Source organism: Physeter macrocephalus, chromosome 14 (genome assembly GCF_002837175.3).
Source record: "Physeter macrocephalus isolate SW-GA chromosome 14, ASM283717v5, whole genome shotgun sequence".
In the NCBI taxonomy this organism is placed as follows: Eukaryota; Metazoa; Chordata; class Mammalia; order Artiodactyla; family Physeteridae; genus Physeter; species Physeter macrocephalus.
In genome coordinates this window covers 89813059-89825464 of record NC_041227.1, presented here as the reverse complement: position 1 = coordinate 89825464, position 12406 = coordinate 89813059, and the positions used below count along the sequence as shown (strand labels likewise).

The 12406-nt window shown below is 55.6% G+C and overlaps 1 protein-coding gene across 1 annotated transcript; it reads right to left on the bottom strand.

The window, feature by feature from the left end:
* Positions 1 to 665: 665 nt before the first annotated feature.
* LOC114487654 (kinesin-like protein KIF1C) lies at positions 666 to 10357 on the bottom strand (the record flags this gene model as incomplete). Its single annotated transcript, XM_055089776.1, has 7 exons — positions 666 to 1865; positions 3638 to 4285; positions 5091 to 5163; positions 5303 to 5489; positions 5892 to 5975; positions 9326 to 9420; positions 10269 to 10357. Coding segments are annotated over 7 exons (1827 nt in total), but the record flags the coding sequence as incomplete, so codon positions are not given.
* Between the last annotated feature and the right edge of the window lie 2049 nt (positions 10358 to 12406).

Below are 12406 nucleotides of genomic sequence, written 5' to 3'. Positions count from 1 at the left end.
ACGGCACTGCCATGGACATGCTCCTCCAAGCCAGAACGTTAAAACAAGCAGGCAACATCCTCCTTGAAAGCAATCTTAAGACAAAATACTATTTGGAATACTGAATGTGCCCTGATAAAAGGCAGGACACACGAACGGGATGAAATAATCAGGTGGGTGCAGTAAGCTTGATCAACACGTTCATTGTAAAACACGCCCAAGACAGAACAGAGCCTGGGGAAGTTGTGGCTGCTTGGGAGACCTTTCAAATAGCTAAGTGATTCAAAGACACAGACCCCCCCCGCCCCGCACCGCCCTGTCCCCCAAATCCCTCTATTTCCTGTTAGGAAAGGCCAGTTGGGCGCTGCCAGGCTGAGACTCCCTCCTCCTCCCCTCTCATCCCTCCCTCACCTCCCTCCAGGACAATGACAGCAGTTTTGGGGGCAGAGATGGAGACACTGGGTAAGCAAAAATGAAAGGGATATAAGGAATGGGTTACACACTCAACAGGAGATGTGATGCTGAACATTCCAGAAACCATGATGGAAACATTCTTCTACCTTAACCTGAGTGGTGACCTACGCAAAAATTCACTGAGCCGCACTTGAGATCTGCGCACTTTACTTTTATATAATCTAAACCTCCACTGAAAACCAAAACCAAATGACCACCAGCCACAAGTTCCCTCTGTTTTCCATCCTTTATTGAAAGGTCCCACATCCTCAAGGACCCCAGGCAAACCAGACGCCAGACAGGTCCCCCAAATATAGCAGGAGGCCTGAAAGGGGAGAGGAATGACTTATGACCCCACCACACCTCCCTGGAAACAGAATCCCACCACAGACGGACAGACAGACAGGGCCAGGAGGGGGGAGACCTCACCCCCCTCTAGGTTCTCTCCCCTTTGCCCCCACTTGAAAAGAAAGTCAAACATCGACTACGCGGCACCCCAGCCCCCCACCCACCCTAGCAGCGTTTGTGGGACCCCCCCACCCCGGCAAGGGGCAGCCCCGAGGCAGCTTCCCATCGCTCTCCTTCACTTTGGTTCGCTCCTGGCAGCTCCGTGCCCTCTTCCTTCCTCCCTCAGCCTCCGGCCCAGTTACCCCTACATCTTCTATCACCTACTCGGACCTTCTCTCTGGTCTCTAGGGCCTCCTGCCCCAGGGCTTCTGGGGAAGCAGCATCTCCTCCCAGCGAGGGGCTCTGCCAGGCCCTCTCTGCCCAAGATGCGGGGCTCACACGGCCGCCCCACTCTCCTTGAGGTCAGGGGCTGAGCGCTGCCGTCTCATCCGCGGGGGCGTAGTGTATGGGGGGTAGCGTGGCCCTGGGGGCCTCTGGGCTGGGTATGGTTGGGGCTGCTGGGGATAATAGTTGTGCTTTTTGGGCTGGAAGTGCTGGGGTTCGGGCTGTGCAGAACCCCCTCCCCGGGACCGACCCCCTCCGTCCAGGGAATTCCTGCGGGGACGGTGGGACCTGCGGGGACTTGGGGGCCTGCGGGCAGGGGTGGCCGGAGAGGGGGTGAGCTCCTCGGGGGGCTGGGGTGGCGCTGGGGACTCCCCGGCCCCCGCCCCCGGCCAGGACTCGCGGTGCTGGGGGTTGCTCTTGAAGGGGAAGCGCAGCTTGCAGTCGTGAGGGGGCACGAAGCGGGCGGGGGGTCTGCGCAGCCCCCCGCCCCGGCCCCCGGAGCCCTGCAGTCCCTGCAGCCGCAGCTGCTCCTGCTTGAGCCAGCGAAGGCGCCCCCGACGGAAGGCGGGGTCCTCCTCCATCAGCCTCGACACCCGCTCCCAGCTCGACAGGGGCGGCGAGGAGGGCCGCGCGGGAGGTGCTCGGTCACTGGGGGCCTCCTGCTCCGCTGCCTCAGACCCTTGGGGCTGGGCCCACGTGGCCTCAACGGCTTCTTCATTCTCATCCTCGTGATCCTGGGAGGGAGAGGGGGTGAGAGAAAAGGGGGCACGTGAGGAGAGTGGAGTCCTGAGGACGTGCAGATTCGGGAGGGCAAGCTGGAAGGCCCTGGAGCAGCGGGACGCCCAGGGGTCCTGAGAGACAGGGGCATGGGCACGAAGAAGCTGGAGGGACACTGGTTTCAGAGCCCGGACCCAGAGTCAGGTGGCCGACTCAGTCCAGGTCTGCCACCTCCTAGCTGTGGGTCTGGATCTCCGGCTTTGTAGCCTCTGTGCCTCAGTGTCCTCACATGTAAGATGACATCAACAATGACAGTACCTATCACACAGGGCTGTTGTAAGATTACCTGAGAAATGCTACCATGCCTCACCCAGTGGGCGCTCAGCAAATACTGCTGAATAAATGACGTGCCCTGGGGATACAGCAGTCAACAAAGAGGGAAGAAAAATACCTGCCATCATTTTAGGGGATGGACACAGTTGACAAATAAATAAGAAAAATATATAGTATGGTACACAAGCTGTACTTCCATAAAATGTTAAATATAAATATGTAAGTTATTTAATATATATTATTTACATTATATCTAAGTACCGTGTTATATATTTTATATATATTTTATATAAATGTGTATATATGTATATATTTTATACACATATAAAAATATATATTCACATGGAAAAGACCAGAGCAAGGAAAAGGACAAGAGGCCAGGGTGGGGGTCGATGCAGTGAAAGGACAGGAAGAGATTCACAGAGAAGTTACCATTTTAGGGAACACCCGAAGGAACTGAGGGACGAGCTCTATGGCTCGGAGAGGGAAGGGCATTCTGGGCAGAGGGAACAGCAGGTGCAAAGGCCCTGAAGCAGGAGCGCACCCAGCAAGTTCAAGGAACAGCAAGGAAGCCCAAGGGTCTGGAGAGGGGAGAGTGAGGAGAGGGGTAAGAGCTGCACTTGGAGCCGTAAGCCTTCAACAACCATGACTGCTGTTATGACTGGCTGCCTGTCATCCCCCTTTAGGAGGCAAGCGGGAGCACGGCAGAAATTCTGTCTGTTGTAAGTAACCCCAGTAGCTAGCACGATGCCTGGCACACAGTAAACACTCAACTGTTTACTTGTTGAGTGAATACATGGAAAACGGGTAGGTGATAACACTCCCACTCGCAGGGCCACCGTGAAGGTTTACACGGTGACACAGGAGTGCTCAGCACTGCGGCTACCAGAGTAAAGGAAGGGTCACCCAGGAGAGGGGTGGTTCTAAGTGTGGACACCTATGGGAACACTCATTAGGTGGTAACTTAAGGACTGTACCCTTTATATCAGTGGTTCTCAAACTTCACTGCATTTCAGAACCACGCGGGGTACTTATTATAAATGCAGATGTGTCCCCAAAGATGCTGATTCAGTAGGTCTTGGGCAGAACCCAGGAATCTGCATTTTCAGTTAGTGCCCTGGTGATTGTGAGGCAGGTGATTCACAAACTATGCTGTGTTAAACTTTGATAAGATTTTATTAAAGGAAGAGGAGGAAGGAGGCTGGACTCTGAGGTGGGAGGTTCAGGTTGCTACAGGGGAGAGATGCAGGCGGGGGAAAAGCCGGGCAGGGCCCGTCCTACCTGGGTCAGGGGGATGACCCTCTCCATGCGAAGCATGCGGTCCCTCAGGGCCGGGCGGCGAGGAGGGCCGCGCGGGAGGTGCTCGGTCACTGGGGGCTTCCTGCTCTGCTGCCTCAGACCCTTGGGGCTGGGCCCACGTGGCCTCACCAGCTTCTTCGTTCTCATCCTCGTGATCCTGGGTCGGGGGGATGACCCTCTCCATGCGAAGCATGCGGTCCCTCAGGGCCTGCAGCTCGCGGTCCTTGCTGCTGTTCTGCAACTTCACCTCCTGCAGGATCCCCGTCAGCTTGTCGATGTGGGCCCGGAGGTCCTCCACCTCTGCGCCGCGGGCTCCCTCCTCACTGCCGCCACCTCCACCTCCGCTGCCTTCCTCCTCGCCCACCGTGTCCCAGACATCCCGGGCCACGGCCCTCCAGGCGTCCCCAGGCCCCTCAGGCTTGCCGTAGGTGCGGCACAGCTCCCGCATCTTGAGGGCAGCCAGGGCCTCGATCTCGGCCCGCCCGTGGCGGAAGTCGGCCAGGGCCACCTCGTAGCAGATCTCCTTCACTGCCTGCATCTTCAGGTCGGCCATGGTGGCCCAGCGGGGGTCTTTGCCCTGCAGCCGCCGTCGCTGGGGGATCTGGTACACCCTGCGGGGGGCCCTGCGCTTGCCGCTGCTGGGCAGGCCGCAGCGCTTGACGATGGTCTGGACCGTGGTGGGCGGCAGCTGCTCGCGCAAGGACGAGATGAGCCGCCAGCTCTCTTCGCAGGAGCGCTTGTCGGAGTCGTCCCCGCTGTCAGAGTCCGCGTACTGGGGCCACAGAGAGGGAAGACAGACGGGGAGAGGGCTAAGGGCACCCCAGAGCCATGTGTCCCAGCGACATGGAAACACTGTGGTCAGAGCGGCTCGGTGCTGGGTGCACGGCTTAACCTCTCCTCGTCTGCACAGCGGAGGTAACGACGGCACCTCCTCATATATACGTTTTGAGGATTAATGTGCTCGGAGCGTGTGGCACAGAGAAAGTGAGTATTAGCTGTAGCAGTACCAAGTATGGGTTTCGCGTGTATATATCGCTCAGGATGCGGTTAAAGATTTAAAAGTAAATCCATTCAAAGAACAATCTTTTTTTTTTTTTTTGTAAATATTTATTTATTGATTTATTTGGCTGCGCCGGGTCTCAGCTGCGGCATGCGGGATCTAGTTCCCTGATCAGGGATCGAACCCAGGCCCCCTGCATTGGGAGCATGGCGTCTTAACCACTGGACCACCAGGGAAGTCCCCAAAGAACAATCTTAAGTAAATAACAACACGGGCGGTACTTGGATTTGGTAAAAATCATAAAGGTGGCACAGGCTCAGCTAGAGTCCAGGAAGCCCCAGTCACCTGGGAGGAACCCTAGTTCCCTGCATGGGCTCCTCCCTGGGTCACATTTCTCTCCTCTCTCCTCCTAGATGCCACCTCTACCCCCCAGCCCCGGGCCCACTCCCCATTCTGGCTCAGGCAACGTGACCAAAATCAGAGTCAGCCTGAAGCTCTGCCAGGCCGGCTGCTCTAGGGCCCACCAGCTCACCTCCTGCCTCTGCCTGCCCCACCGCACCCCTGGCCAGCCCCTCACCAGCCGCTGCTGCTCCAACAGAAGATCAGCCTCCTCCTTTTCTTTTCGGTACTGGTTCTCCAGATCCTGCAGCCTAGGATTGGGTGAGGAGGGGAGGAAGAGGTTCCGGAGCCACCTCAATAGGGCGTCTGACAACAGGAGGGCGCTGGGGGCTGGGCACCCAGGAGGGACGGTCAGCAGGGCCCTGGGGCGCAAGCACCCTCCCCACGCACCTCTTCTCCATCTCCAGCTTGATGTCAATGCCTTGCTGCTCCAGCAGTTCCTTCTGGGCAAAGTTCCAGTCGACGGGCTCGAAGGGTGGTCCTGGGGGCGGGGGGACCCCTCGCTCCCGCTCTAGCCGCGCCTGCTCCGGGTGATTGAAGCGGAAAACGTGGTTCTTGCCCATCACAATCCTATTCCCTGGAGATAGGAGGATGGAGAAGTGGACTCACTCTCCCACGGCAGCACACCCCTCCCCGTGCCCGAGGTGCACAGGGCCTTGCCCACAAATCCCAGGAGCCCCAACACAATCTCTTCCATCACCCCAAATCCAAGAGCGGCTGGAGCCGAGGCTCCCCTAGCTGACCCCAGGAACCGCCCTATCCCTGACAGCCAAAGGAAATCAGGAGCTTGCCATCCTCTTCCTGTTGCCCTGAGGCAGCGAGACAAACCAAAACCTGACTCCCTCTCTCTTCCCTTCCCAGTTCCGTCTTCACATTCCCACGCTGTTTCCTATTTGTTTCTGGCTCCTGCCCAGGAGTCACCCAAGAAGCTCCTCCTTGCACAGCCAGGGCCCAGGACCCTCACTGCCCCCTCCTCTACCTGACTTCAGCACCACGGGCTCAGTCACAAGTTTCCCGTTGACGTAGGTCTCGGCTCCTTCACAGGGCTCCAGGGTGACCAGCACTGAGGCAGGGAGAGAGGAGAGGGAGCGATCAGACCTGGGCGGGGAGGGGTATGGTCACAGATTCCCACCCTGCACTCCCCCCAACACACACACACCCCCAGTCCCACCACCCAGTACCTGTCAGGGGTGCCATGGCCCCTCTGGTGGCAGGCAGCACGGGAAAGGAAGAGCAGAGGAGGGTTAGAGCCCTGGCTACAGTTCCCAGGAGCCTCTGAGGGGGCTCCCTTCTCACCCTCTGCCAGCCTCCCCAGCAGCGGCTTAGCAAGCCCGGAATTCTCAGAGGGCGTGGTCTCTCAGGTCCAGCTGGTCGGCAGGCCCTGTCATTTCTGCCTTCCAGATGACCACTCCTTCCTTCCCAAACAACACTGCTGCTGGCCAGGTCTGGATTCCTCCAGCAGGCTCCTAGGCCCACTTCTGTCTGATGCATCTTGCACACTGCTACCTAACTAATCTTCCTAAGCCACAGTCAACTATCTTCAGTCAAGATCACTATCTTCATGGGAGGAGATAAAGTCAACCCAACCCAAACATCTCTCAAGGTGCTCCTTGTACAAATCACCAAGCCTGCTGCTTGCTGGGACACGAGGATGCCTGAGGCACTTCCCTGTCCTTGAGGACCAGTGCCCCGTTGTCACAGAGGGGCCCCCGTATTCCAAAGACCCAGACTCTATGACTCCTTAGCTGAGGGACATTAAGCAAGTCACCCGATTTCTGTGAGCTATAAAATGGGATAACAAAGTCTTTCTTTACAGAGTGGCTGAAAGGCTCAAATAAAGTGATGTGGGAAAGAGAGTTCTCATTTACCTTACAAGGAACAGAGAAACCAGAATGAACGGTAACGTAAGGCAGAGACGAGCCTACGGACGCTGTAGGAGTACAAAAGTAGCAAAGAGTAACTCGGCTTAGGGGCAGAGGACTGGAAATGACTGTGGGAAAGTGGTAACTCCTGAGCTGATGCTTAAAGGGAAACTTGGATGAAGGGGCAGAAACGATGGAGAAGAAGAAGATGTCAGACAGAGCTAAAGCATCACCACGTCGGTGACCAGCAATGGAAGAAGGTGGCAGAGATGAGGACGAGGTGGCTATAAGGGTACCAGTCTATCCCCGCCCTTATTTCCCACCACGTCCCAAATTCATCCATCCATTCCACAAATATATTGCACCCCTATAACATGCCAGGCACTATTTTAGGTCCTGGAAATACAGGAGAGATAAAAACCAAAATGCCTGCTCTTACAGAGATCACTTCCACTCGGTAAGAAAGATGATAAACAAGTAATTGAGCAAGTAATCTAAAGTCAGGGTTGGGCGGGGATAGTTGTTATGGAGGGAAATGGGGCCGAGAACCCACACGAACCCACAATGATCTGAACCGAGGCGGCCCAGGACTCACAGCACAGGCCCTGGAGTCTGCCATGCTGCGTCCCAATCCAGTTCTGCCGTCTTCTAGCTGTGCAGTCTCGGGCAAATTCCCTAACCCCTGGGAACCTCAGCTCCCTCACCTGTGAGCTACGTGTGAAAATGCCAAGGCACAAAGTAGATGGTAAGTAATAACTATTCTTCTGTGTTCACACCTCTATCCGTGCTGCCTGCTCTTCTAGGCGTCTTTGGTCAACTATCAAACCTTAAAGGCCCAAATGAACTAACCCTTTATACAGCCCCCATTATTTGGGGCACAGAACCATCTGCTGCTTCCACTATGATGTAACCTATTCGGGCCTGTCACCTCCCCAAACACACCCTGAGCTCCCGAGGGTGGGCTTCCTCCACGGGACATGTATGGTTTTGGTATCACCCCAGCACATGGCTTGAGGGAACCGCAGAACAGGAACTCGGCAATAACTCACTGGGCTGAACGGATTCAATAGCTCGCAGCCCACAGAGCCGGAAGCGTTTGCTGCCGCTAGGGACTTGAACGAGACCAGAACAACTGCGTTAATCCACTGACCAGAAACTGGAACTGAAGTCCACCGGGCAGGTCTTCAACCTGAGCTGCAGGCCACATGAGAGCATCTTTTCTTATTTTAAAACACACGCAAAAAAAAAAAAAAAACAACAACAACAAAAAAAAACCACAACACACGCTGCCCATGGGTGCCCTGTCTCCTGTCCCCCAGAAGCATCAGAACTGAGGCACATAGCACGGGCTCCAGGTGAGGGAGAGCTGAGGTGTGACACGGCCAGCCTCCCTGCCCGACTCACTTCCCAGAGCTTGACTTCACTTAGGCACAACGGAACCCAAATCAGTCCGTTAAAAAAAAAAAAATGACCTGGACTTCCCTGGTGGCGCAGTGGTTAAGACTCCACGCTCCCAATGCAGGGGACCTGGGTTCGATCCTGGTCCAGGAACTAGATCCCACATGCCGCAACTAAGAGTTCTCATGCCACAACTAAGGAGCCGGCGAGCCGCAACTAAGGAGCCCATGAGCCACAACTAAGGAGCGGCCTGCTGCAACTAAGGAGCCCATGTGCCACAACTAAGAAACCGGCGAGCCACAACTAAGAAGCCTGCCTGCCGCAACTAAGGAGCCCACGTGCCACAACTAAGAAACCAGCAAGCCGCAACTAAGGCACCCGTGAGCCGCAACTAAGGAGCCCACCTGCCGCAACTAAGGAGCTGGTGAGCCACAACTAAAGGAGCCCTCAAGCCGCAACTAAGGAGCCCACCTGCCACAACTAAGATCTGATGCAACCAAATAAATAAATAAATATTAAAAAAAGGGAAAAGACCGAACCAGAACAAAACGGTGACCTCAGAATATGCCCTAAGTGGTACTTAACCACGAACATTGTTTTGTTACCTGTCAGACTACTACCTACACCCTGAGGGCTTGTGATTCCTAAAAGCTTTTGCTGCTGTGGCCAAAAACAGCTAAAAACCTCTGTACGTTTTGGGACCAAAGGGAGACATGGGCTGACTAACTGCCTGAAACTTTTGTAGTCATAGCTACACAGATAAACAGGTTTTCAGAGATAAATTCAGATAACCCACTGAAAAACCTACAAGTTTTCATAAAGAATGACCAGGGTGCTATTTGAGGCTAAAAAATTAAGGAAGAGGGCAGGATCTCCTCTTCCCAAAACCTCACCCTCTGAAGCCGCAGTCTTCTGTTTCTGCCTTGCGGACCCTCCCCACTCCCAGCTCATAACAAGAGTCTGCGCCCTGAGGGCAGGTGCAGATAGCAGGGCCCCCACTGCTGACCAGGAGTTCAAAGCCCCTCTCTGGGTAAGGACACATCCTCTCACGCGGCGGCTGCACTCCCAGTACCCGAGCCAGGGCTCTGTATTCAGTGAGGGACCTGTCTCTCTCCTTGTCTGGTCACTCCAGTCTCGCGCCCTTAGCCATTACCTTCTCCGTCTGGCTGAGGGATGCTCCGGAACAGACAGTGTTGCTCCCGAATGAACTGCCCAGTCAGCTTGATGTCCACGTCAACCTGGCCAACCCTGGGGAAGCAATGGCCAACGTTTTCTGAGCATGTGCCAGTCGTACATACAGCAAGCCCCTTCCGAACACAAGTTCAACCAACTCAGTAAGCCAAGTATAATTATTCCCATTTCACAGATGAGGAAGCTGAGGCTCAGAGAGGTAAGTAACTTGCCCAAGGTCATGCAGCCCGGCAGTGGTGAAGGTGGGATGTGAGCCCAGATCTGCCTGGCTCCAAAGCTCACATCCTCACTGTTATACAGCAAAGGCGGAAGGGAACCTGGAGTGGGGTGGGTGCCCTCAGCCTTGGTTCCTGCATCCTTCCCGTGATGATCACCAAGGACAGCTGAACAGCCTGTGTCGGGAGAGGAAGGAGCACCCTCACCCCTTTAACTCCAGGAGATGACCTTGGAGGCGCTGAGCCCCAGGGGTTCATTAGCGTTAGCCAGTGAAGTTACCTGTCATGTGGGCACTGCCCTCAACAGCATGGGGCCAGGGTTATGTTTCCCTTCTCTCTCCCACCCCAAGGGAGGGTCCCACTAAACAATGCCCAGGCAGTGGTGCTGGGGGCCAAGAACGCAGTGGTCCAAGCTCCCACCCACTCTCTGCCCCAGCAGATCAGGACCTATCCCCGCCAGCGCTGGGTTGGTTTGGTCCCAGGAGGGGTGTCACCCACACCAAAGCGGTGGGTGGAGGCAGGCTCAGCAAGTTCCCAGGAAGCCTGGAGCTAACAGGGCTGCACAGGAGCTGTCCTAAGACCTGGGGTGTCCCCAGGAGATCCCTAGAGAAGGGAGTCGCCAGCGTGGCCCTCCCTCTGCAACCACACCCTAAAAGGAGAGGCTGCCCCACTGGCCCGAGCAAACGCTACCTGGTGACACCATCTTTGATGTGGTAGAGCAGACATTCAGACATCAGGGGGTCTTCGTTCAGGTTCACCAGGTGTGGAGTCTGAGGGGGAAGGGGCGGCAGTCAGGGGAGAGCCACCAGGGGTGCGGCCAAGAGGGAGGGAAGGTGCTTGGCAGACAACCCTGCAGGCTCCCGGCTGCGCCCCTCCCCCTCACTCGGAGGGTGAGCTCTCCCACCTCCTGCTCCCACTTACCCCAATGCCTTCGGGGCAGCCTGACCCACCCTCTCCTGGCACACAAGATGTCCCCACCCTTCTAGCCCCTCCCCAGGCCCCATTTCTTCAGAGGCACCTGGACACGCCAGTCTCCCTGACCCGAAACCTTAGAAGCTACCTGCCCTCTCTCTGCCTTCCCTGTATTCCCTCTGGCCCCAGGGCTCATCACTTCTTCCCTCAAAATATACCTTGCCACTTCCAGAGGGGACTGCTCAGACCTCTCCAGCCCACGCACCGCATGCCTACCTGACCTGAGTCTACTTTTTATGCCGGCACTCCTGGGCCTCCTCCACGGCAGGGCCCCAGCCCACTTATCCAAGCCCCTTTCCGGGGTCCCCTCTCCCCTTCTGTGCTTGCACCCAGCGGACTCTTGAGCACTCACTCCAAAAAGCCAGGCTCGTCCCTGCCCATCCTCTCGCCTGGAACAGCCTCCCTCCTGGCCCCACCCCCATCCCCACCTGTCAAAATCATTCACGTCTCAAATGCCACTTCTTCCACAAAGCTTTCCCAAGCCTTCCACCCGAACACAAGATCCCCTGCCTCTGTTCTGCAAGGATATACCGTGCCCTTTCCATGTGCAAGACCCCACTGAGGTGCCCGGCAGGACACAGAGATGAGTCACACCCAGAGGCTGCTGCCCCATCGGTCAGGAAATCAGTCAACTTGGGGAGATAAGGCTTGGCGTGGAAACACCATTGCAGTTGAGAAACACATGCCTCATAATAGACTTCCTGAACTTTTCACGCCCTCACTTAGCTCATTCATTCATTCGTTCATTCATCCCACTGTATCCTGGGAGGGGCTCATACACAAAAATGAATAAAATGAAGACCAACGGGAGCTCATGGGGGTCAGGGGAGCTTCATGGAAAAGGCAGTATGGCAGCTGGTCTCTGACGATGAGGAGGACGTGGACATGAAGAAGGAAGGGTGTTCCAGGTGAAAGAGGAGTCTGAACAAAGGCATGGAGGCAGGGGAGCACAGGGTGTAGGGGAAGACAGCCAGCAGTCAAGGCCCCATATATCTCTGGGAGCCCCCCGAACAGGAAGCCCAAGACTATGTCCACGGTGGATGCGTTGTATATCTGCCTCTCCAAGAATGACTCTGCAACACTTCCTCTTCTCCTGAGGGAAGACCACGCCCCTCCTGACACTGCAGTGTCAGGCCTGCTTGGGAATGGCAAACACAGATGGGTCCTGGAAGCAGAAAGCGATCTATCCCTCGGGAGAGGGGACATGATTTAGGGCAGTGCTTTTCAATCTTTATTCAGCCCTGGAACCCTTTGTTCACAGGAAACCTTACCTAGAAGCCTAACACGTCAAGCAGATAAGCAGAGAGCCGCTCAGGCCGAGGTGGGGGCAGGGGACCCATAGTCCAGTCCTGCTCCCCACTCCCCATTCCCTGTGAAGGAAGCTCCGAGCCAGGTTTGAAAATTACTGACTTAGGAAGTCCTTAGGCCTGGTGGCGAGGCCTCAGAAAAGAAGGGGCTTTCCCTAAGGCCCTTGGCTCTCTCTGGGACAAATTGGAGCTTTTGCCCCAAGGACCCAATTCTCCACTCGACGTTTCCTAGGCTGGAGTCACCCCCACCAAACCCGTTTCTCCTGTGAGTCTAACAGCTTCCTCTCTGAAATCCACATGACTTTTAAACTTATGAGAATGGGTTCATTCTCGCCACCTGGAGAAAAAGCAGAAGTTACCTCCCCTAAGACACTTTTTTTTTTTTTTTTTACCAATCAGATGGGCAAAGATCAAAAAGTTGAAGAGGATGAGGGAACACGGGCTCTCCTGTATGATACTCTTGGGAGTATAAGTGGGCATGGTTAAAAATCTCTGGAGGCACACTGGCAAAAGAGATCAAAGTTTTACCTGGCTACTGGTGGACCCCAA